Source organism: Echeneis naucrates, chromosome 21 (genome assembly GCF_900963305.1).
Source record: "Echeneis naucrates chromosome 21, fEcheNa1.1, whole genome shotgun sequence".
Lineage (NCBI taxonomy): Eukaryota > Metazoa > Chordata > Actinopteri > Carangiformes > Echeneidae > Echeneis > Echeneis naucrates.
The window spans coordinates 10755207-10780427 of record NC_042531.1 but is presented as its reverse complement, the minus strand read 5'-3'; the positions used below and the strand labels follow the sequence as shown (position 1 = coordinate 10780427).

At 41.9% G+C, this 25221-nt stretch overlaps 1 protein-coding gene across 1 annotated transcript in view; it reads right to left on the bottom strand.

Annotated features, from left to right (window-relative positions):
• The window catches only part of lrp2a (low density lipoprotein receptor-related protein 2a), a 42489-nt gene that overhangs the window by 1003 nt on the left and 16265 nt on the right, over nucleotides 1-25221 (bottom strand). Inside the window, exons 25-77 of the mRNA XM_029530060.1 lie at nucleotides 24781-25161; nucleotides 23828-24076; nucleotides 23001-23212; nucleotides 22715-22899; nucleotides 22371-22599; nucleotides 22036-22213; nucleotides 21709-21837; nucleotides 20915-21081; nucleotides 20513-20656; nucleotides 20259-20368; nucleotides 19712-19889; nucleotides 19371-19584; nucleotides 19020-19259; nucleotides 18639-18827; nucleotides 17366-18298; nucleotides 17101-17266; nucleotides 16659-16817; nucleotides 16271-16560; nucleotides 15959-16159; nucleotides 15235-15477; nucleotides 15002-15127; nucleotides 14420-14539; nucleotides 13716-13847; nucleotides 12859-13060; nucleotides 12463-12758; nucleotides 11462-12128; nucleotides 10890-11060; nucleotides 10577-10800; nucleotides 10200-10377; nucleotides 9483-9679; nucleotides 9112-9357; nucleotides 8587-8715; nucleotides 6862-6981; nucleotides 6057-6173; nucleotides 5587-5703; nucleotides 5337-5474; nucleotides 5044-5166; nucleotides 4832-4960; nucleotides 4406-4537; nucleotides 4145-4276; nucleotides 3888-4031; nucleotides 3627-3792; nucleotides 3415-3543; nucleotides 3083-3306; nucleotides 2790-2969; nucleotides 2306-2425; nucleotides 2045-2135; nucleotides 1850-1917; nucleotides 1208-1325; nucleotides 993-1113; nucleotides 706-816; nucleotides 198-314; nucleotides 37-108 (exon numbers count right to left, since the gene is read on the bottom strand). Of these exons, the coding sequence (XP_029385920.1) occupies nucleotides 37-108; nucleotides 198-314; nucleotides 706-816; nucleotides 993-1113; nucleotides 1208-1325; nucleotides 1850-1917; nucleotides 2045-2135; nucleotides 2306-2425; nucleotides 2790-2969; nucleotides 3083-3306; nucleotides 3415-3543; nucleotides 3627-3792; nucleotides 3888-4031; nucleotides 4145-4276; nucleotides 4406-4537; nucleotides 4832-4960; nucleotides 5044-5166; nucleotides 5337-5474; nucleotides 5587-5703; nucleotides 6057-6173; nucleotides 6862-6981; nucleotides 8587-8715; nucleotides 9112-9357; nucleotides 9483-9679; nucleotides 10200-10377; nucleotides 10577-10800; nucleotides 10890-11060; nucleotides 11462-12128; nucleotides 12463-12758; nucleotides 12859-13060; nucleotides 13716-13847; nucleotides 14420-14539; nucleotides 15002-15127; nucleotides 15235-15477; nucleotides 15959-16159; nucleotides 16271-16560; nucleotides 16659-16817; nucleotides 17101-17266; nucleotides 17366-18298; nucleotides 18639-18827; nucleotides 19020-19259; nucleotides 19371-19584; nucleotides 19712-19889; nucleotides 20259-20368; nucleotides 20513-20656; nucleotides 20915-21081; nucleotides 21709-21837; nucleotides 22036-22213; nucleotides 22371-22599; nucleotides 22715-22899; nucleotides 23001-23212; nucleotides 23828-24076; nucleotides 24781-25161 (10154 nt within the window). The remainder of the gene's footprint in view (nucleotides 1-36; nucleotides 109-197; nucleotides 315-705; nucleotides 817-992; nucleotides 1114-1207; nucleotides 1326-1849; nucleotides 1918-2044; nucleotides 2136-2305; nucleotides 2426-2789; nucleotides 2970-3082; nucleotides 3307-3414; nucleotides 3544-3626; nucleotides 3793-3887; nucleotides 4032-4144; nucleotides 4277-4405; nucleotides 4538-4831; nucleotides 4961-5043; nucleotides 5167-5336; nucleotides 5475-5586; nucleotides 5704-6056; nucleotides 6174-6861; nucleotides 6982-8586; nucleotides 8716-9111; nucleotides 9358-9482; nucleotides 9680-10199; nucleotides 10378-10576; nucleotides 10801-10889; nucleotides 11061-11461; nucleotides 12129-12462; nucleotides 12759-12858; nucleotides 13061-13715; nucleotides 13848-14419; nucleotides 14540-15001; nucleotides 15128-15234; nucleotides 15478-15958; nucleotides 16160-16270; nucleotides 16561-16658; nucleotides 16818-17100; nucleotides 17267-17365; nucleotides 18299-18638; nucleotides 18828-19019; nucleotides 19260-19370; nucleotides 19585-19711; nucleotides 19890-20258; nucleotides 20369-20512; nucleotides 20657-20914; nucleotides 21082-21708; nucleotides 21838-22035; nucleotides 22214-22370; nucleotides 22600-22714; nucleotides 22900-23000; nucleotides 23213-23827; nucleotides 24077-24780; nucleotides 25162-25221) is intronic.

Sequence of the window (25221 nt, the reverse complement as noted above, 5' to 3'; positions counted from 1 at the left end):
CTGTTTTCTAAGTTGTCTGAAAATGCACAGTTTCACCTCTGAGTACGAAGGGTTTTCAAATGTGGTGCTTGGCTTTAGTTTTCGTTTGAATAAGCTCCACTTTGACTCCTGTAAACAATCGCAGACAGTGAGGTGATATCAAACTGGAGTCATTTATCTTCTACCGTTAAAATGGGAAGTGTTGCACTGCTGCTCACCTGAACAGGTTTGGTTCTGACTGATGATGTGTTCACAATGCCCACGTTCTGATCCCCGCGATACGCTGGGTTCACAAAGTTGTTCTCCATCTGTTCACCGCTCACATTGACAGTCACCTGTTTTTAAGTACAGATATGAAGGTCACGCTAAATGCCCTCTGACAAGATAACGTAGCTCAGTGGCCTAACTACTTAAATTCTCTAAATCTAAAAAATGATATTCCCATCACCTACTGTCCTAATGTGAAATTGAATTCCTGCAATGTAATTTACAGCGTCTGATATTCTGGTATTCTCTTCTGGTATTTTTCACTGATATTGTATCAATTGAGATTAATATGTTAATAAGTTGGCTTCCTTTGGAATGTGCTGACATTATGAAACCAACTGAACCGTGTGCCGTATTGCAGTTTGGGTGATGTTATTTACTGCCTTGGAATTCCATGTGCAACGAAGCATTCCAGGAGTAAAAACCAAAAACAAAAAAACTTCATTCATTAACAAGTACCTGTGTGGCATGAATGACAGCCGGAGCACCTGACATTCCAGCAGTGTTGGCATATAATGGGTTCTCAAATGTGACTGGCTGCCTCCCAGCTTCCATAGCAAAGTTATCATCCTACGGGGACATTGATAAGATCAAACCTCAAAACGGACAGTACACATTTTTTAACTTCTCCAATGTCGGCAAAACAAGAATATCAAAATTAAAAACTCAATAAATAATGAATAACACTTTGTGAATTAAAAAGCTGATAGCAAACTTTCTGTTGCTGTGATCCTTCTTTGACTCACCATCTGCATGGCTGTGCCAATGAATGACACGCCAATGTGTGTTGGTCCGAGATCAACGTTATCACCCGAGCGAAACGTCACCCCATTCCCTGTATCGCTGGACTTTACCAGGCTGCTGAGGCTGGACAAAAACAGAACACTCCAAACTTTGCACGAAATACTCAAAGTTAATGTTTGCAGAAGAAATAAGGAAAAAGCAAGAGCTGCTGAGATACCTGGGTAGTTTGGGCATGGAAGGGATGAAGGATCCTGTTCGTTTGTAGTTGAGGAAAACACCGACAGCCAATGCTCCAGTAATCAGGATGATGATGACGGCCAGTAAGACAGCAACAGCTAAGCAGAAAAAGTAAAAACCACTCAGTTGTGTGGTTATGGGATACTTATACATATGATCTTCATATGCACTAATAAGAATATTTCTGCTGAATCACTGGTCACTGTTCACAGCCTCTGAAGACTAATAGTTACCCTGGTCAAGTTAAACAGTGATCAATTTTCATATCACCTTCCTATTTAGTGAGCAAAAGCTCATTTTGCCCAGTTGACATCTTCATTATTTGCTGATCCAGACAGTTTACTAAGCTGTTACCCTGAGCAGCCGTTAGATAAATAAGCAAAACAGCTGACCTCATCACTTTTGCGGCTTCAGTAATTCTCACTGATTAGCGTAAGTGTTACTATACAGCAGCTCCCACACATCAGCCAGGACTCCCACAGATTATCATTTGTAAGAGTTTCTTTAGTCAATTATTTCATTGTGAAAACCCACCACAAGCCAAATGTTATGAGGAATGAACTATTGATAAGATATGAATGAGAGTAAATATGTCAGGCAAATAATTAGAGAAATACCGTACCTGTGCCTGCTGGTGCACCCCTTGACTTCCCCATCTCACAGTAGCTGCCCACATAACCATATGGACATCTAAACAAAATAACCATAAAAATCCTTAATGATGGTAAAACATCAAATATATCTGGCAGGTCAGAGTAGAACCGATGGTCTTTTCCAGTCGTTGACTGGTGTAAATGGCACCTGCAGCTACACTCACTTGCATTTGGGCAGACCGCCTTCATCAGTATAGCAGGTTCCACCATTCATGCATCTACATGCAAGGGGCATTGCAACAGGTGCCTCAATGGCTGCAGGAGCAAAAATCCAGCCATACACAAGAGTCACAAATAACAAAACAACATCACACATAATCTCACAAAATCCCATGCCAGTAGCCAAGCAGGTGTGGAGAACGGATTATTTACAAAGCTAACACAAAACTAAACACTGTGCATGCAGCCAGGCCGTTGTTACTTACCTGCATCGCATCTGTTTGAGTCGAACTCTGTCTGAGAGGAGCCTTGTGGGCAGGTGCAAGTGTACCCACCAGGCCGGAGGAGACAGAGGTGACTGCACACATTCTTACAAGGGTTTGGCACTGAGGGGAAAGAAAATACCCTTTAATATGATTCACTGAAAATATGTCTTTCAGAATAAACTCATAGCAGATTGATTTCATATTTCAGAAATCGTAACCACATTGAAAGTTCTTATTCACAGCTCACCTTCATACTCTTTATTAAAAATACATGAACAGTATTGCTGTTTGTTCCTTGGTGGCTCAAAATTAAATTTTTCTACACTTAAATGGCAAGAAGAAGCTGTGATGAATGCTGCTCCCTCTGCCTGTGACTTTCTGAAAAATCTCATGTCAGTAATTTCATCTCATCATATTATTGTTGTCCCATACAATAATGCTGATTATTATCCCTTATCCTTTTCTTTTTTTTTATGTTTCCCACCTGACTGGTTGTGTCGATGCTCCTGGTAAATACGGACTTGAGTCAGCCAGGGATTGATGGCAACAACTTTGACTTTGTTTCCTTTCCCAAACTTATTAGTCCGCCACACTTCCCCTTTCTCTTTTGTTGTCCAGTACACATGCCCTTCAAAGACATCCACGCTGTAAGGATGTCCAATATCTGGAACAGAGAAAACTAAGTATTTTTAAAGCACGCCATGCTCAAGTCTTACATCACCTTGACTGTACTTTGAATGAAAAACGCGGGATATTTTGTCACCAGTGTGTCCTGACCTCCTGATATGACAATCTTCCTATCTGTCCCATCAGGCTTCATGGACTCAATGATGTTTTCTTTGGAGTCACACCAATAGATCCTGTTTCCATTCAGGTAGTCAACTGCTAGCCCAGTAGGCCATCCCAGATCCTCTTCCTTCACCAGAACCTCTCTGTGCTGACCATCCATCCACGCTGATTCTATCCTTGGTTTCCTTCCCCAGTCTGTCCAATACATCATTCTGCCATGCAGAAATAATAATGAGCATTTTTAAGCCTCCTCATGCTGGACAAATGATTTAAGGACAACAGTGACATATATTTAATACTAGAGCTTAACAGCGTTTTACCCAAGTGATGGATTGACAACAATAGCAGCAGGCTGGTCGAGATCGCTGTGGATTAACCACTTCCTGTATCGCCCATCTAGTTTGGCCACTTCAATCCGATTGGTCCCTGAATCTGTCCAGTAAATGTGCCTGTAATGGGTGATAAGACAGTGAAAATCTGAGTAAAACTTTTACCAACTGCTAAGAACTAAGACATAATCCTGGTGAATTACCCGCCAACCCAGTCCACAGCAATGCCATCAGGATATGAGATGTATCTCAGGTTCAGATCCACCTCTTTCACTGGGTTGTTCCCATGATCATTGAATGTGGTGATGTAGGCACGCTTGATAGAGCCGAACTGAGATCCCCGACCAAGAACTGTCCAGTACACAATACCTACAAGCCAAAGGGGAGAATTATTATCAAAAAGTCTTTCTCTCCTTATATTAAAAGTGGCCACCAACATCAAAATAGTATGTCACTGGTCTTACTAAGGCCTTGTCCTTCTGGATCCCACAGGTAGTCCAAGGCTTGGATGTGCTCAGCATTGTCCACATACTCTGAATATTCCTCAGACGACAGGTTGAAACGACGGATACGGACATTGTCCGGCAAGAGCAGCACTGGTGGGTTTCCTACAGAGAAAATGATGTGTGATGTGAGCTGTTAGCAATTTCAGTTCAGGGGTTAGCCTTAATGAGAAATAAAAAAGAGAATTTTCTCGTTTGAGTAAATGCCAATCTCTTACCCTGGGCAGCACATTCTGTCCCATGCGGCTCACCAAATGAGAGAAAGCCTTCAGCACAAAAGCACTCATAGCTGCCCTTTGTGTTCTTGCACTCCTGAGGACATGTCCCATAGACTTCGCACTCGTTCACATCTTTTCCCAAGGACAGAGGAAATGTGAAATAAAACCCAGAGAAATACATCAGTTTTTGTAGAAAACTACATCTCTGTCAGCGTTTAAATGGCTGTGCATGTGACTGACTGACTGTCATGTCATGTTTACCTTCACAGTTGTGTTTTTCTGTCGTTCTGGGTTTGTAGCCAGACCTGCAGGAGCAGAGGAAGCCTCCCTCTGTCAGGTCAGTACAGTTGTGTTCACAGATGTTGTCACTGCACATGTGCCCAGTGCCATGGTCTGACAAATTATGAACAAATTATTTATAAAAAAAAAAAAAAAAAAAAAACATGCAAAGAAATTTAAGCTCTATACAGGTAACTTTGTTTTACTTAATGTTATCCTCTGATTATTTATTTGATTCAAATGATCTTGTCTGGACAAATTAATTGATTGGATCATGTAGCTGTTAATGCAGAATATGTTTATTTACTTACTTATTTACTGGTCCAACTATTTGGGTCATTTTTATTTATTAGAATTTGATTTTTCAAATATTTGGATTCTATTACTAATAAACTCTTATCTACTTACGGCAGCCGAGCTCATCTGACTGGTCGCCACAGTCATCATAATCATCACAGGCATACTGTAGAGGGATGCATTGTCCATTACTGCATTTGTACTCATCATCTGTACAAGGGCCATGTGTGGGGTGTTGGCCTTGAGAGAGAGACACATCATCATAGACTCCTGAGACAGGGACCTTTGTTGAGAATCTAGGTTATTGAAAACATCTCACATACAGTTTTCCTGTCTCTCATCAGAGCCATCTCCGCAGTCATCAACAGAATTACATAGCTCATGGCTGTAGATGCAACGGTTGTTTTCACAGCGAAAACGGAACGGAGTCTCACACTGAATGTCCACTGTTGATGAACAAAAACAGCAGAGATTTAAGAGACTTTAGCAGTAACTTCAGAGTTCATAAAATACCCCCAATAACTTAAAATGAAGTGAGCTCTTATTTTATGTGATTCTGGATTTGACAGCTCAACAAAGTTTGGTTTTTGTGCGTGCTGGACTTCATGTTACTTACAACAGAGGTGAAGCTCCTCATCTGAATTGTCTCCACAGTCATTGTCTCCATCACATTTCCACTGGGGCTGGACACATACATGGTTTTTGCACTCAAACAGGAAGGGAGGACAATATGTGCCGTTGGGAAAGCGGGTTGCTGAAAGTCAGAGTCATTCTGTCAAACTAAATCTGTGACTAAAATACCTCAAACAACACAAACCCCATAGTGAAAATGGCCCAAGGAAAATGATTAGCTCTCAGAGACTCACGACATGACATTTCATCAGTGTAGTCCAGGCAGTCAGCGTTTCCGTCACACTTGAAATGTTCAGCAATACAGTGTCCGCTACCACACTGGAAGTAGCCAGGATGACAAGTCCGCAATTCTGTGACACAGTCAAGCCAGCACAAAATATATTGACTTCAGACGAAAGTACATGCTATACAAGCAAAGGGAGGTACTACAGTTCTGAAAGCACTACTTGTCCTTACAAATTTTGTCTTACATCCGACATGGAAAATATTATTATTTCATGTTGGTGCACTAGCACCAGCACAGTAAGGAAGAAATCCCTCAGCTGTGAATAAGTGCATAGTGAATAAACTTTGTGAGTCAATAACCCCTGTCTATCTAGGCTATCTTTCAAAAATCTGAGTTTTATTGTTTATTTGTTTAGTGTCGTCCTCTCTTTCTGACAAATAGCCAGAGCCTGAGCCAAAACAAAGAGCCTCCACTTACCACAGTCCCTTTCATCTGAGTTGTCTTCACAGTCGTTGTCATGGTCACAGACCCAACGGTCGGGAATGCAACGCAAATTATCACAACGAAACTCGCTCTCTGTGCATGCGCGTGGAGCTGAGGGATGACAAGAAAAAAAGGACTTTCAGTACGGAATGAACTAAATGCAGAAACTTTATTATTATGTTGTCAGACACTTTAAGAATGAAGTCACTTTTCTAGTCTCAGCAACGGTATTAGAAAAATGCGTCAATAATGCCCTGGCTTTATTTATTTATTTATTTATTTTTTCATATTATACCATAAAACACAAATCACGCAAAGTTCACTAGAGACTCTTTGGGCCTCATCAGCAACAAGAGCAGCAACATGATTTAAACATGGTCACTGTTTTCTCTTTGAGAAGCTACCTTATCCTTATTAACTGACACGTTCTCAGACATGTTTAAATTCTCCAGGGCAAGAAGTGACAGACTCCCTCCCTCCTTCCTTCAGACACTTGGAGGACAGCCTGTTTCTCTAGAGGCTGATAAGACTACCTCTCTCAGCACTCCACTGTTGGTAAAAGTGCTAAGCCTCTTACAAAAACTTACTCCTGTCGGTTAAATTATAGCATGACTAATCTTTGTCATCAACACCCTTTTCTTTTAGACAATTCATAGAAAACTGAGATCTAAAATATATTTTGATGACATCAAAACAATGTACCCTACTTTTCACTCTTCACATTCTTGTCAGTGCTCAGCCCAAACCCTTCAACACTACAGAATGCTGCATTTTTTCACTGAAAACAAACAGCACTCACTGCAGCTGCGTTCATCAGAGTTGTCCCCGCAGTCATCATCCCCATCACATCTCCATCTCAGTGGGATGCAGCGGTGGTTGTCACAGCTGAAGTCGCCGTTAGGATCGCAGGTTATTTCATCTAAGAAAGAAGGCACATCTATGAAGACACTCTTTTAGACCACGAGGTCCAAATAAATAAATAGCTTGCAGGCATTTTTGAAAAATATTTTAAGACCATAACTTTATAATGGAATTGTTTTGGGAAATAGATTTTAACGCTGTCCTGCAAGAAAATCCCCCCCCCCCCCCCAAAAAAAAAAGAGGTAAGTTTTGGAGCATAATCTATAAAACTAAAGTAATGACTACTTTGACAAATTTGGACACCAATTTTCACAAACAAAGGGAAATAATACAATGCCATGCTGTTGAGCTGTATAGTGTGAAAGGTGTATTTAGCTTTCCCTCATTGTTTATAGATGGAGTAAACAACATACCATAATATATAACAACATAATATATATATATATATATATATATATATAGTTGTAACTGAATAGCACCACAAACTACAACCCCCAAATTTGCCATAAACAACAGTTTTAATCAAAATCTATGTCTATAAATTTTATACAGGTAGAGGTTTTTCTGGCACTGTAGTATTAGACCTAATATATGTACCCAATATACTGTGGATTATGAACATTTTTACTGTTTTCAAAAGCTCTTATCCTTTCTTGTCACTACAATGACACCAGGATGTAAAATTTAGATATTCTTTGAATATCCCATTAATGACTGAAGAGACCAATATCTGTTTTGTTCCAATTCCTGGTCAGAGATGTTCCAGCAACAGATAAACATATCATTAAGAGCAACAGCTGCATATGATGGAAATTTGTGGGCTTTTAAGCAATAATGAAAGTGTCAGTTTGAAATGAAAGGCATCTTTCTTTTTAATTAAACAGCAATAGTCCTACAGGGAGGAGAGCAACATGCCTAAGACAGATGGGTGACCTCCTCCGTGCCAGTATGTGTATGTAGAGGATAAGACTACAGGAGATGAGAAGCACAGAAGGGAGAGGAGTGGAGGAGAGCAGGTCTGAGCTGTCTCTACCACACAGTGCTGCGGGTCATAGATAGCGCAGCATTAGCTAGTCCTGCCCTCTTAGCCCTCCACCTGGCTCATCTGCTACATTCTTACAGGAAGATTAGCACAGATCTCCCCTCCTGCGCGGGCATGGCACTAATGGAGCGAGAGCCTCTGATAAGACTTGGGAGGGCCACGGTGAGTGTGTTTGGATTGTAGCAAATTACAAAGAGGCTTGTGTGAACCCTGCCCCCACGCAAGGACAGAGCAATATCAAATACACACATATATGTAGTCCATACCAGTGGACAGCTCATAAATCTGTTGTGCTCTCAGGGAGTGCCAAATTGTGGAGGAGGGTGAGTGGTGAGACCTTCTCCATCAGTGCTTGCCACTACCTCACTATGTAATGTTACGCAGGAGGCTGAGGATCTGGCTAATTGCACTTCACTCACTCACATTGAATACATAATCGTGTTTCAAAACTGTAATTTTTCACCTCTGTAAATTTATTGTAATCAGTAAACAACACGTGACCTAACCAACCATTAAAGGATTAACATAAAGTCTGACAGCGGGATAATAATTAACCTCTAACATCTTCAAATCATGATGTTAATCGACCTCACTTCTGCCTCAAGGACGTCACAGACTCACCACAGCCCTGCTCATCGCTGTTGTCTCTACAGTCATTTTGGCCATTGCAAACAGACCAGAGAGGCACACAGCGGTAGTTGGTCCTGCAGTCAAACTCTGTATGGTTGTCACATCGATATGCTGGCCCCACTGTGGAGAAAAACAAAACAAAACACAATTGTCATGTAACAAAACTCAAAGCAGCGAGCCAGCTACAGAAAGGGAGCTGGACACCCTGGAGGCTGTGATCAACAGGGTGGCTACATGAGCTGACATATGGAGGATGCCCCAAACAAGGCTGACCTTCCTGGTCAGAGGTGTGCAGGCACAAATGCAAAAGAGGTGGACCAGCCTGTACTTGCGTCCAACAAAGATAAGTAAAGAGGGCTAAGGAAGTACATAAAAAAAACAACAACAAATGCCTTGCAAATGCATGTCTTCTTCATCTGAGTTACAGGTTTGATGCTCATGTGACTCTATGACTCTGCAGTAAAGTAAAACAAATAAATCAAGAAACAAATTGTAAAGCGAAACTGTATAACTTACTGCATTCCTCTAAAGGTTCATCAGAGTTGTCACCGCAGTCATCATCAACATCACATTTCCAGCTCTGGGGGATACAGCGTCCATTGCGGCATTTGAACTGTCCAGGTTGACAGATCCTGGTGGAGCAGTGAGCGGAGTTCTCGTCAGACTGATCACCGCAGTCATCCTCGCCGTCACATTGCCACGACTCTGGGATACATCTCTTATTTGCACATTGCCATTGGTGGGCTTCACATTGGTGTGTTGCTAGGAAGGAAGATATATTTACATGTTAAGTCCTAAGAAACATAGAAAAGTAAAAACTGTCAAACAAAGCACCAAACACGTTGTAATTTTTAGAAAAATAGCTCACAAAATCAGGCACTACCTACCACACAGCACACTGTCTTCATCTGAGCCATCATGACAATCCAGGTTGCTGTTGCAAAGGTAGTGTGGACTAGTGCAGTTTCCATCGTTGCACTGAAACTGTCCGAGTCTGCAATGGTGAGTTGGGCAGGTGGAGGGCTCATCTGAGCCGTCTCTGCAGTCCCTCTGACCATCACATTTCCACCATATAGGAATACAGCTGTCAAGGTGCAGATAAAAATGAAAACATTAGATTAGGTAAAAAAAAAATTTCTGACTACAAGTATAAAATTATGTCAACAAAGCAAACTCAAAAGCAAATTCCTGAACTCAATTCCCTTTCCCATTACCGTAGTGAGCATTACGGCAGCAACAGCAGATGGCGCAATTCTATCAATCAAAAGTGAGAAAACTGCTATGGTAAAATTTTCAGTTTCAAAATGAAACACAGTCCAAATAAATAGAAAATGTATATTCTCAGTGAATAAAAAGTGGAAAAAAATATAAAGTAATGCAAAGATGAAAAAAAAAGCCTAAGTCTACAGAAGGACTAACTAATTAAGAAAAATGTCTTTATGTTTAATGATTTTAACAAAACCATTCCTGCTCACCAACAACAGTCTCATTTCCTTGATGTATTTCCAGTCACAGTTTACCACTAACAAACGTCAAGGAATATAACATATTATAAATGCTTATATGCTACACATCACATCATAAAACAAGAAAGATGGACGAACCGTTCATTGTTAGCACATCTGTATTGCGTGCTAGTACACATGGGAAGGCATCGGGTCACACCTCCTATTTGGACAGTCAGGAAATGATCGGGGCACTCACAGGTGTGTCCTCGCCCTCCATGACTGATCAAGCAAAGGTGGGAACAGCCTCCATTGTTGATTGCACAGGGATTGTTTACTGTCAAAGCGAAAACCACAGTCAGATTGTCTCACTTCAGTACAGCTGAATATGTACAGGCTAGGTACTGCTCATCTTATAGTAAATACCCCCACTTCAATCAACTTGAACTGGATGTATGAAGATTAAAGAACAACCATTTTCTAGGCAAAAGTCATAATCTGAAATCTGTGTAATCAGATTGAGTATTTCCACTCACCAATGGGTTGTCTGTAAGGATGGCATACATGGATGTCAAATGGCCTGTGAGTGGTGTTCACTAAGGCCTGACGGCCTGAGCCATCATACTTATTGCCTTTCTCTACTGTGCGTGTGTTCCAGTCTGTCCAGTATACACTGTCCTCAAACACAGTCAGGGCAAATGGGTGAGGCAAGTTTCCATCATACACTGTGTGTCTGTGCTGACCATCCAAATCTGAGAATCTGACGAAAAAAAAAAAAGAGTCAAAGCTTTTCTAGTCCCTCTGCACTGTTGGCTAAAATAGAGATGACCTCTCAACAAATGTACTTACTCAATGTAATTAAGATGAGCATCAGACCAGTAGAGTTTGTCATTAGTGTAGTCAATTGTGATCCCGTTGGGCCACTCTATCTTGGTGGTAATGATGGCCGCTTTGTGGTTCCCATCCATTCCAACACGACCTATAAAAGCTTTGTCTCCCCAGTCTGTCCAGAACACATATCTAACCCCAATCAAAGAAAATCTCTTTAGATCACAAATATATAAGTATATATATATTTATATGTCAATTTACTTGGGTTTCAATGAAAACATTTCTACCGATTAAATTATTTTAGCAATTTACTGCTCTAAACAATACTGATACTGCTGAGAATATTTCCATTAACACAATCCCTGCCAATATATCAATCTATTTTTCCATTTATTTTTTGGCCATTTTGTGGGTTTATATGATAGAAACAATAGCGAGAGACAGGTAATGCAAAGGAAGAGATGGGGAAAGACATGCAGCAAATGGTCCAGCTGACCAAGGATCATATCACTTATGATATGATCCTTAACCATTCAGCCATCAGGTGGCCCTATCAGCATACTCTTCCATAAGATTTAATTCTTACTCACCCATATTTTGGATGCAACACAATGGCTCTGGGGTTTTCAAAGCAGTAGGTGTTGTTGGCATCAACGCAGTGCTCAGCCAGTTTCTTCACAAAGCGACCATCCAGTTCAGACACTTTGAGACAATCCAAAAAACTGTCAACCCAGTAGAGTTTCCTTGCAATCCAATCAACTGCAAGACCCTCTCCGTGTAGAACTCCATTGACCACCACCTCTCTATTACTGCCATTGAAGGACATCCTCTCTATCACTCTGCGGCTTACATCAATCCAATAGAGCCGCTTGTCAACACGATCAAAGTCCAAGGCCACCACACTGGTCAGGCCCTGCAGGATCAGAGAGTAAGCCTGCCCATCTGTTGACAGGTTTCTCAGGTAATAACGATTGCTGAAGATGAGGTATGGTGAGATATTGCTGTTCTGACGGCAGCTGCGGCCATCTGGCTCTCGCAAGAATCCTGGTGTGCACTTACAAACAAATGAGCCAACAGTGTTCTCACAAACCTGGCTGCACACACTTGGCGTCTCTGCACACTCATTAATGTCATCACAGGTTACACTGTCAGACATGAGGCGGTAGCCAGCACGACAAGTGCAGATGAAGCTGGTGGGTGTGTCAGTGCAGTTATGATCACAGTGGTGGATGGATGGGTCTGTGCATTCATTGATACCTATAGTAACAGGATGACAGCAGAAATAACATTTTTAAAGTCATGAGTGACAACAAAAATGTCAGATTTATATATTCACAAAGAAGAAGTAAAGTGATGAGATGATTTATGTTCTTGTATAAATTTATTTAACTATAAATTAATTAACTTTTTTACAGTTTTTTTCAGACTACCTTTTTGATCTAAACTTTGGCTTATCATTAACTTTTTAACGACATACATATAAGTGAGTTTTCTATGTACATATGAAATGCTGAGACATGATCCAACCACTTCTGGCACACACACACAGTTATTTCTTTCCCTCAGCTATCTTGAAAATCTCTTCACTCACCGCAGCCTTTCTCATCGCTGTTGTCAGAGCAGTCATCATTCCTGTCACACACCTGGCTCAGGGGGATACAGTGTCCATTTTCACATCTGAATTCTGCAGGAGGGCATGTTGGTGTTTGTGTCTGACACATGTGCTCTAGCTCATCTGATTCATCGCCACAGTCGTTGTCACCATCGCAGACAAAGTCACGGGACACACAGCGGCCATTCTGGCAGGTGAACTGGTGTTGTTGGCAGGCCTGGTAAGTGCAGCCCTGCTCATCACTGCTGTCCCCACAATCATTACGTCGATCACACCTTGTTTAAGAAGAGAGGTCACAAAAATTCAACTATCTGGACAGAATGATCAGAAATGAGAGATGTTGTTTCGGATATTTAATGAAAGGTTTTCGCAAACCTGTAGGAACTTCGTATGCAGAGGCCATTACTACACGTGAACTCATTGATGCCACAGGATCTACGTGTGCAGTTTTGATGCTCGTCTAATGCGTCTGCACAATCTGCGTCTCCATCACACACCCAGTCAAGTGGGATGCATTTCCTCTGAGGTGGCTGGTTGTTCGCACAGGTGAACTCTGCACTTGAACATGTGCGATTGGCTGAGAAAAACCAACAAAAAAAATAAATAAATAAAAAAAAATAAAAACAAACTCAGGCAGGGGGGATTGATGGGAAGCTAAATAATGATAACGGTGACCAAATGTCAACTTGCATTTTTGGCAAGCCAAACATTCCAAAGTGTATTTCAAAACATGTTGAAGTGAAGTCAAATTCTTTAGCCATCTAGTCTGATTGATTCACATATTTTGAAGTAAGCCCCCTGCAGGGGCACTGGCAGTGCTAAAAGCATTCGCTTTGGGCATCTTATTGTTAGAGCACACATTGGTGCGACATCGGAGTCTTGATCCTCCCTTAGCCAGAGAGCCAGATAAAGGATAATTCCGCAAAACAACTAGTGAAGCAGGCGAAATCAGGAATGGCAACTTCTTGGACTGGAGCTCTTGTACAGAAAACTATGATGTTGGGCACTGGGAGTCTCCCACAGTAGTGTTTATCCTAGTCCAGCTGGGTCATGAATAAGTGTCAGATAAAGGAATCCGGGAGGATAAAAGACACGAAGTGGTAGTGAATAAAAGGTTGGCCTATAAGGTATTCAAATGAAGAACTGGGAAGATGCACAGGATAATGAAAGAAGACTCAAAAAAGGAAGGAAAAGGGGGAAGAAAAGCAAAAGGGAATATGATGAAATTATACCACAATTATGCCTCTGGTCTTCATCACTCATGTCTCCACAGTCATTGTCCCCATCACAGATCCATGATGAGGCAATGCACCTGCCATCATCACAGCGGAACTGATCGGTGTTACAGGTTCTGATCAGTGTAGCTACAGACACAAATCATATAACATTAGACTGTGGATGATGTAGCAAGAAAAACATACTTCAGTGATTAAAATAATTCATATCCAATATAAATGTTTTAGAACAAACTTTTTTGCCCTTTTGTGAATACAAATCTCAGGTACTTCCCCCACTGCTTCCCAACTTATAAAGAAGGCTCAATACAATGCTGGCAAAGCTTTCAAAATAGTAATGGCAGCCCCACATTCCCATGCATGGTGAGCTATCTAAACAAAAGCCAAAGTGAGGCTCTGTAACCCCTGGTGGACAAAGGGAGGGGGAGGTGCTGTTTGTCAGCGGACACTGAGGGGCGTCACCACAGAGGAATGCCGCACACAATAGGAGGCCTGACTGACCACATCGTCCACAAAGGGATACACTAGTGACTAGCACTCTACGCTGCATCACTCACCACACTCTCTCACACCCAGCACACAGATGCAGATTGGCGGACAGAAACAAACACACAATAACCGAGCAGCTGATAATGGGACGGGGGTTGACACACAAAGACAACAGAACTGTTTTGGGGGTGAGAGAGTTGTGCGATACTCACTGCAGGAGAGGGGCTCATCAGAGCTGTCTGTGCAGTCAGCACCTCCATCACAGTACCAGTGGGCAGGGATGCAGCGGCCGCTGGAGCAACGGAACTCACTCTGGGAACATGTGGAGGCAGCTATGTCGAGGATACAAAGAGGCATGAAGGAGGACTTAAGGACATTTGGGGGAAGGCAAACAATGATCTTATCTTAAGTCTTTTGTTAGCTCTCTTACAACTTAAGGTTGATTAAAATCTGGTTTTAGCAAAAGCGAGCAGATTAAAACATACTGCAGTGCATAATACTCAGAATTACTTTAAGTTACAGACTGCCACACAGTGTTTTTCATTTTTAACAACAAAGTGGGGGCTACATGATCAATTCTATCGCCATTGTTCAGTTTAACTGTCCATTTTAACCATTCACAATACCAGGACCCTTGTTCACTGATTAAGAATGGAATGACTATTAGTTATTAATTACAGCCCAGTTTTTGCTGGTATGGACAGGTCAAAATCTCTGATGTGAAAAAGGCAGATTTAGGCTAGACGTAAGTTAGTATAATATAGGAGCAGAAAAAAAGATGTTATTGCACTCACCACAATGTGTAGGGCTCTCGTCACTCATATCCCCACAATCGTTGTCTCCATCACACAGGTATGAACGTGGGATGCAAATGTTGGTGGACTGGCATTTTGTGTGTTCCGGTTGGCAGGTTCTCTCCGCTGAATGATTTATATATCAAAACAAGCACACCAAAAGTATTAGTTTCCCCCCTTTGATGAAAAGTTAATCCTTTTTTAATTTATATGTACAACTTCAGGATACTCACGACAGTTTTGTTCATCAGAGGTACCGTTGTCATAGCAGTTGTTGATGCCATTGCAAACATAGTCCTTAGAAATACAGCGCCCATTGTTGCAGGTGAACTCCGTGTTGGGGTCACACGGTCTGAAAAGACAGCCCACCTCATCACTGTTGTCCCCACAGTCGTCATAGTGGTCGCAGCGGTAGTGATAGGGCACACAACGCCCATTGCCGCAAGTAAACACTGTGGGCTCACAGGTATGGAAGGCTGCCAATCAGAATCAAGGACAATTCACAGCTCTAGTTATTATAGAGTAAGGACATGAGAAACAGGAACAACATATGTATTTAGCAGACACTAATTTTACCTGACAATGCAATAAAGGATGACAGCATCTGTGGGACTGCATGCAAAGATGTAAACAAATTCATTCATGTGTTAGTGTTGATTTGTGTTATCATTTAAGAAGAGGAAGCATTTTAATGGAAATTGAATCAAAAAGTGCATGCATACACACCAATATAGTTGAAATCAGGTTGATGTCCTAATTGACATTTTTTAGAATGGAAAAAAAGACTTGTTAGCAGAGTTAGAGCAGATTTGGACTCAACAGAAAAAAGAATAGAGTTCCCCTCAGGACCACATCTTCCACAACTGTTACTATAGTCACTATTAGTCAACAGAGACATTAAAATGAGTTCAAATAAGAATGGAAAAATAAAACTCATTGTATTTCAGAATAACCTACCACAGACTCTCTCCAACTCATCGCTGCCATCTCCACAATCGTTGTCATTGTCACATTTCCACTGGGCACGAATACAGCGGCCATTCATACAGGTGAACTGTCCTGGCTGACAACGAGTCCCATTATCAGGGATGCAGTGTTTGTTGTCGGCCAGGTACCAGCGGCCCACTGATGGACATTGACACTCAGCTCCGTTGGGTCCTAACAAGATTAAATAGTATATAGCAGTCTTCAGTTGGGAGGAATTTAATGTGCTGCACAAAGTATTATGGTTTGGTTATGGTGAAGTGACAGGGGCTGAACTGTGTGTACCTTGTGTGCAAATGTGGCTGCAGCCACCATTAAACTGCTGACATGGACTGTCACATTGCTGCTGCTTCCTGCTGGCCAAAACATGGATGTCCATTGGCCGAGATGGAAGGTTCTGAACCATGACCATCTGATCTGAGCCGTCATGCTTGTTGGCACGATAAATGCTGCGAGTGTTCCAGTCAGTCCAATAGATAAACTGGCCAAACATGGTCATAGCAAAGGGGTAGATGGCTGTGCTGACAATGACTTCCCGATTGGACCCCGTGAGGGAGGATCGCTCAATCTTCTGCCTGATAGCAGAGATTAAATAATTAAACAATAGTAGTTTAAGGTATGTCATGACATTGTAGTAAACAACGGAGATTACACATTTAAACAATTTTCTCACAAGCTGGCATCTGCCCAGTAAAGCCTTTCTTCTTCATAGTCCAGGGTCAGTCCATTGGGCCACACAAGACTGCTGTTCACAACTTCTATTCTGAAGTTTCCCCCTAAGGTTGCACGCTCAATTTTTGCATGGGTTCCCCAGTCTGTCCAATACATGTACCTGTGGAACAAGGGAGCATTTCTTTCCATTGCAATGTCTGAGATATGATGGGAAACCAGAGCCAGAAAGGGATGGAAAGATCAGAAATGATATGCAACATGGGTTTACTGATGTTTCACAGTTATCACTTTGAAAAAGTCTTTGCCAAATGAGTAAATGTCCCGAGCTAGACTTACAGGTGTTGTTGTGGTTCATGGTTTGTGCTTTAATGACTACAAAAGTATTTACCTCTAAATGCCAGTTTAATCTAATGAGCAAAGACAGTGTGTTTTTTTTGTCTCACCCACTGCAGGGATCCAACATTATGGCCCTTGGCCTTGACACATGGGCTATAATGGTCCTCTGAGAGCCATCCACAGACATGGAACTGATGGTCTGGTTAATATAGTCACTGTAGTAAATTCTTCTGTTGATCCAGTCATAGGCGATGCCATCAGGAGCCCCAAGATCTGTCAAAGCACAGGGAGGAAATATTAGTAATATCACGATATAAATCCCTACAGTCATACAAAGTCTATCAATAAAAATATGGTTGGTGTAAAACCTACCTGAAGCCACTACTACAGGGGCTGAGGTGGAAGAGGACAGGCTGATGTAGCTGATTTTGCTTGCACCTTCACCTGAGCTCTGAGTGAAGTAGATCCTCCTGTCGGTGAGGTCGAAATCCAGTGCCACTGAAGTACGTGGTACATTGACCACAGGAAAGGGCAGCACATGGTCCTCAGGGTCAAGGCGCAAGCTTCGCACAGTGCTCTCAGTTGTGTAGATGATATAGTCATCCCTTGACACTACACAGGTCTCATTATCAGCTGCAAGATTTCCAAATGCACAGCTGCATTTTTTGTTCTGGTTGCCTGTGTCAGAACCTGGAAGGGCAAAGCAGAAATGGGCACAGCCTCCATTGGCCTCAATGCAGGGGTTGTAGTTAAGCTCCTGAGTGGAGGTAGGCTGGGTACGCTGGTTGAAGACGGTAACATCTCTCAGCATGTTGATGTTGTCTCTAATGACAACAGGCTGCTCTGTACTTCTTGGCTCTTTGCTTGCTTGAAACACCTTCTTGAGATTTCTGTCAACCCAAATGATGGTACTCTCGAACACTGTGATCCCATAAGGAGTTGGGTAGCGGCTGCCGTACCTGACTATCTCTGTCTCCCCTCCATGGGGATTGACTCGAGCAATCATATCAAGGGAGTCATCCACCCAGTAGACATAGCCAGATTGCAAGTCCAGAGCAAGACCTCTTGGCGTAATAATGCCTGATGACACTAAAATTGTTCGGTTGGTTCCATCCAAAAGTGCTCGCTCAATTTTTGGGTTCTGACCATAATCAGCCCAGAACAAGTATCTGTTCCTGGGGTCAACAACAAGGTGCCGTGGCATATCTACTTGGGTCTTCAGGAGCACCCTGCGGAAAGTGGTGTTCAGGCGGAGCACCTCCAAATAAGTCTCTGTCAGAAAAGCGTTGGTGAAATACAAGTTCCCTGAGGACACAAACCAGGCGAGCAAAGCGTTTTACATCATATTAGAGCAAGAGGTTATCAATAACAAGCTGGCTAACAAACTAGGGTTAGCTAATTCAATCTTTTATTCTGTTAAATTAAAAAGCAACAACTCCATAGCAAATGAATGAGATTATCTTTTACTTTCACATAATTCTAAGTATGCTGTATTACATAACATACACAAACACCTTAACAGATATCACTGATATTGATAATCCAATAATAAACATTATATATGATTTTTTCTTCCTTTGATTTAGTTGTAGATTTACAATTAAAGAAAACAAGAATGGACCTGTGAGTTGACCACTCAGATTACCTGCAGCCCAATCCACAGCAATGCCTCGTATCCCATTGCGTCCTATTCCGGATGTAACAATGCTACGTAATCCTGAACCATCTGGTTTAATGCGTCGGACCCCGTTCTGTGCTGCCACAGTGCTGCTGAAGTCACACCAGTAGATGAAACCAGAAGCCATGTGCACATCAATGTGTAACGCATTACGACCTGAAAGAGAATAAACTAGTCAATAGAAGCTGCAATTAATTTAAAATTACAGTCAGTCAGTTATTCTGTTCATTAATTTACTTTAAGAATGCTTTTTGAGTTAATCAGTGTCTTTGAAACATTATTATACAACCTATATAACAGATTTATAGATAACAGATGTAACTAAAACAGTATATCATTATAACTGACCTCTCCCAGCCACAGGCACCATGGCCTCAGAGTGATCTGTCCCTTCAAGACTGAAGCCTTTAATTGCAGACAGGGTGGAAATGATGACATAAGACTGATAGGGAGCGCAGGTCCTGTTGTCAGCATTAAGCTTAAAACCAGTGGCACAAGCACAAGTGAAAAAACCCTGTGGTTGGGGCAAGCACAGCTGCTCACACACTCCCATGTTGTTGGTGCAGCCATTGGATGTACCTGCAGAGGCTGAATTTGCAGAGAAAACAGTGTGACAAACAAATAAAAAGTGTCACACAAAAGGGCAGATGGCAATTAAGGAGAAATATTCTCTACGTGATGTTTTCTTGCAAGACTTACTCTCTCTATAATGCACTTTCAGAACTCTGAGGCCTGAAACATTGTCTCGCAGCACAACCTTGTTGGCACCTGTGGACTTGTCCACACGCTCTATGACCTCAAAGTCCCGATCAGTGAAGTAGAGGTAGTTTTGATGGACAGCCACACCCCACGGGTGAGACAGGCCTGCCACTATGGTGATACGGTTATTCCCATCTGGATCACCACGCTCAATCTATGGATATTCAATGTCAGGCAGACAATGAAATTCAGTATATGTTTGTTGTATAGTTCCCAACATTAAGGTAAATTCCATTTTACATTTGTGAGAACTACAGAATGAACAGAACATAAAGACCCACCATGCCGGTGCTTGTCACAGCCCAGTACAACTTGTTATCTTGGATATCTAGGGTGAGGAACTCAATGTGATCTAGGTTCCCAGTAAACAGACTGACAGGGTTTAAGCCGTCCATGTCTGCAGATGCCACCTTGGCAGGAATGCCACTCTCTGTTCCCTGGTCTGTCCAGTACAGTTTGCTTCAAAGACATGAAAAAATGTAGGCGAGAGGTCATGTTTCAGACATATTCAGTTTAGTCTTGGCTCTATTGTATACACTTATTGATATATAATAACAGTGATACTGTCTCTGCTGGAATATGCAGTGGCCACATTAAAAGTTGCATTATTTTCCTATGGGAGTAAAAAGTGGTGGTTTATTAAAGATGCTCTTGTTTCTTCACAACACTCCGTAGTGTAGTGCTGAGGTTTTGAGAGTGCAGTCAAGAATTCAGTAACATTGTTTCAGTTATCCCTAGAGGCAGAGCAGGAGGCGATGAGGAGGCTGTTCGAGCTCAGTAGCTTAGGGGATGAGAGTCTGTGCCAGGACTGTGTTAAATAGGACTTACCCACGTGCTGGGTCCACTGCAATGCCAATGGGACTGCCAGCGCCAGTTGGAGAGCCATTATTTGTGATTAGAGTTTTCCGGTACTGTACTTCCCCTCTCAACTTCAAAACCTGACCGAGCACAAACAAACACAGATCCACTTTTTGTACTATTTAACTGTGATGCTTCACTATTTAATCCTAGGCTGATATAAGCCAGAATGGGATAAAAACAACAACAACAACAACCACAGAGCAGGATATTATTTGACTCACCTCAATAGACTGTGTAACTGGATTGGTGTAGTACAGGTTCTCTGTTAACCAGTCTAAGGCCAGGCCAACAGGAGAGCCCAGAATGGCTGCAGGGGCAAACTCTGTCCTATTAGTACCATCTGATTTCACCCTGTGAATCTCACCCTGGTTCAAGAAAGGAAGACAGATTTAACTTTTACTGTAAACTCCATTTCCTAATTGTTGCCCTAAGAGGATGAGTTGTGAACTAATTCATGATATGCACAATGATAATACAAGTGCAGTTATGTCTCTTTGTGAAGGCACTATATCTTTGTAAACTTAGTAGCACTAAGCCTCTGCACAACACATGATTTCTATTTCTTCATAATGCCTGACAAAGGTCTGAGAAATGAGAAAAAGTGTCTTTGGACAGTCACATACCGGGTGCTCTACCCAGTAGATGGTCTGCTCATTGTCATCAAAGTCAACATCGTAGCCATTCTGAAGTCCAGCAACAGGTACCATAGCATCATTACTCTTGTCATCTGGGTTCAAGGAAATCCCGTAAATGATGCTATCTCTCACAACCACCAGGAATGGATCATCAACTAGGAGTAACACAGAGATAGTAAAGAGAGTCTGTAAATAGTAACTAGTAACTAGAATCCAAAACTGACAGTTATCTATAGAGAGGACTGACTGGTGAAAGTTGGTCCCACAATCAGATTTTCTTTTGTCATCAGAGATTAGAATCTATGAATGGCTGTGGGGCATTTTCATTCTTGGATAATCGTTGGCTTCTGGGGGACACTGTGTTCTGCTTGGCTTGAGCGTGCTGAAACCTGAGCTGAATTAAGCTGTTGACCTAGGGGGGACTCCTTGGACCTTGAATTAAAGGTCCCTTGTCTTTTTAAGACCTTGAAAGGCAGGCTTATATGATTTCTAATATTCTTACCAGTAGATTACAAAAGAAACTAAAGGGGAGACTGTTGACGAGCACCTGGATCAATCTATGATACAAGTTTATTGATTTCAAAGATTTTCTTTTCTATAACATTGGGATGGCTGCAAATGAAGCACCATAGTTTCTCCCATAACACATTTTCTTCATTTACAAATGTAAACACAACACAGGTTAATACCTAATGAATGCATCAACTTATAAACTGCATCTGGCCTGACTTCCTTTTTATGAGACTGAGTGACGAGTATTTCCCATTTGACAGGATGCATACCTCTGGTGCAGGTGATTTGGTCGGCAGCCAAAATCCAGCCTGAGGGACAGGCACATGAATAATACCTTGGCCCCACAGCAGAAAGCAGACATATATGAGTGCAAGGGCTCCTCAGGCAGTGATTTTCACCTAAAAATTGTCAAACCACACAGGTGAACACAAAATCACATATACAAAAAGTATGAAGAAAATAATCCTCTGATATTGCCCTAGGATTATTCTTAGATACAATTACAAAAACATTGGACATCTTACATTATTATCAACCAAAAACATTCACAAAACACAATGATCAGTATTAGCTAATGCTCATGAAACATAGCATACCTGCTGGCTGCCTGGCTGGGTGTACTGCCACCAGACCCATGGGCTGAGGGAGGTTGAACAGCATCACTGTTTGGTTCTCCCCATGCCACTTATGGGCTCGCATCACGCGGTTGATGTATCTGTCGGTCCAATACATAAAATCCTCAAAAATGGTAATTGCGTGGGGATGTTGCAGTACCTTTTCATAGAGAGTAGCAAAAGAAAAAAAGTGTGTCTTACACATACTATTCACAAAGAAATTGTTTTTGTTCCGTTCACTTTTAGAAAACAGATAAAAGCTATACAGATAATTCAGAATATTTGTCAGGATAAAGTCAGCCTTTTCACATACTCACCAAGTCACTGGCCAGAACTTGCTTTCTGTTGTTGCCACTATAATCACAGTAGTCTATGAAGTCCAAGTAGGCATCAGCAAAATATAACAAATTGTTTGGATAGTCTATGGTGAGGCCATTAGGCCAGTATAGCTTGTTGCGAATGATAACAGTCCTCAAATTTCCATCCATGCTGGCTCTCTCAATGCGGGGGTTCCTCCCCCAGTCGGTCCAGAACATCAGGTGTGCACTGTGAACAAACGGCCTCCATTGAACACCAATAGCTTCAACAATGAAACGCAATGCATGATTTGCATTCCAAGACAGATAGATGCAAAGCAAACATGCTCCTCTGAATCACTGACCTGTCTCTTGGGTCCAGCACCAAGCCTCGAGGATTGGTGACATTTTCACTAACTAATACAGTCCGGTGGGTGCCATCCAGCTTTGAAACTTCAATAGTCTCCAAGACATAGTCAGTCCAGTACAGGTTTCTACCCACCCAGTCTACAGCCAGGCTTTCTGTGACAGTCACTCCACTGTCGAATATCTGTCCAGACATTTTTTCTTAGTTAAATTTCTTAATTGGTAGTGCTATTTCTACATGCATGCGCATACATAAATGGTCAAAAATGTTTAAATTGAACTCACCACAGTTCTGTCACTGCCATTTTTGTGAGCACTCCATATTCTGTCCTGGCTTGTATCTGACCAGTATACACGGTCTGTGACAGAGTCAAAGTCTAAAGCCACAATGTTGCGTCCGTCTCGAACCAGTGAGCGGACCACATTTGGCTGTGTGGTTATGTCATCTTGCACTATCTGATTTCGACTAGCGACGAGCAAGAAGGCCTGACGAGAATCTGGATGCAAAAATCAAATAAAATCCATTACTTATTTTTCATGTCTATTTTCAGACTAATAATAGCATTTATCAGCATTCATGTGTTTACCTAAACTGTACAACAGGAGCATTAAACAGATCCTACTCAAATATCAGTTCTTGGGGAATGCACTTTTGTCCAAATAATGACCTATTGTGCTGCAAAGCCTTTCAGCAGGTTATCTGTGTGGAAGAGGAGCTCATGTCAGGCACGCTCCCCATAAACAGCCCTTTGTTGGTATTATGTCCTAATTACACTAGTGATGGCCAGTGAGTGACATATATGTTATTTGCCTTATCTAAAGAAATCAGAGCAGCAAAGAGAGACATGGAAGAAGAAAGACAGTGTGTTGGTCTCACAGTGTGGGGGCGAAGCTCCCCCTTATAATAGCTAATTCCTGCCTCACAGGCCATCACAGCAGAGAAAACTGATATACGAGTTTTATAGGCAAATCCTGTTGACATCCAAAGCACTCTTGAGCAAAAAATATGGCTATTTCCTATGCTACTGCATTATGAAATTATAGGTTGTTATTTACAACTAACAGGAGACCAAAATGTTCAGTGCAAAAAAGGTATACATCATTTTCCTGACCTGAGGCCTTGCAGGTTCGCTGGTCTGCCTCAAGAGTATAGCCATCCTGGCAGTGACAGCGGAAGGAGCCTCTCTCATTAAAGCAGTGCTGGCTACAAAGTCCAGGGGGATTACACTCATCTATATCTTCACAGGTTTTAGAGTCATTGCTTAGCTGATAACCCACAGGGCATGTGCACTGGGCCCCAAATGGTCCCTGGATACAACCATGTGTGCAGCCAGCATTGTTGTCAGAGCAGCTCTCCTGATCTGAGTTAGGAGTGGGCAAAGCAAATTTTAGTGTTGAAAATTACAAGTTAAATTAAATTAAACCAAATAGATGACTCATAAACACAAATAGAAACACATCACATCATGTAATTGATATACACACTGTACTCTAATGACACCAACAAGGCACTAACTACTTTTATGAAGGTTCCCAAGAATTGCTAGTAAACTGCTTTTCATGCATATTTACGGAACATTATTGTAACATTGACCACACACATTTTATGAGCAAGAAAAAATTTCATTTGATTGCTTGAAAAAAGTCTATCACTATTAAATCTATGAATACAGTTTGTATTGAAAAACTGATCAACACTACTTGTGGCATTCTACCAGTGATTGAGAGTTTGGTCCTACCTGGCAAAGGCTCATCTGAAAGTTGTGAGAAAGGCAAGAAAAATCACATATCATTTTCAGGTTACTACAGGTCAAATCACACACATGCATGATTTTAACATAAAGATAAAAGGTTCACTTTAAACAGAAAATTTATGTGAAACAAAGCCCTGTTTATACAAAAAACAAGAGTTACAAAAATTTTTTTTGCACGAAACAACATTAGTTTGATCCTGTTTATAATGTGATGTGAAACTAACTGATTTTGAAGAGACCAACAAACTTGAAAATGTAACAAAACAATGTCCCATGCTGACTCAAATGACAAAAGTAGAGAATAGACTTACTGCAAAGTGGAGACTCATCAGCACCGTTGGGGCAGTCAGGAGTGTTGTCACATACTGTGGTGAGGTTGATGCACATGCTGTGGCCAGGGCACTGCCACTGCCAACTTGGACATCGGAAAGGTGGCGTGGGACAGTCTCGTTCATCACTCATGTCCCTGCAGTCATTGTCCCCATCACAAATCCAGCTGTGTAGCACACAGTTTCCGTTGTCACAGCGGAAGAGTGTGGAGGGGCAGGTACGAGGTGGGCAGGCATGGTGTTCATCGCTGCCATCCTCACAATCTGGGTGACCATCACACTCCCAGGTGGCCGGGACACAGCTGCCGTCTGACTGGCACTGGAACTCACTCTCGTGGTGGCACATTCCTGGAGGTCTCGTAGCTGGAATAGATTGTGAAACACCACAGCCAGCTCGTTGATAATCATGACTGTGCCATTCTT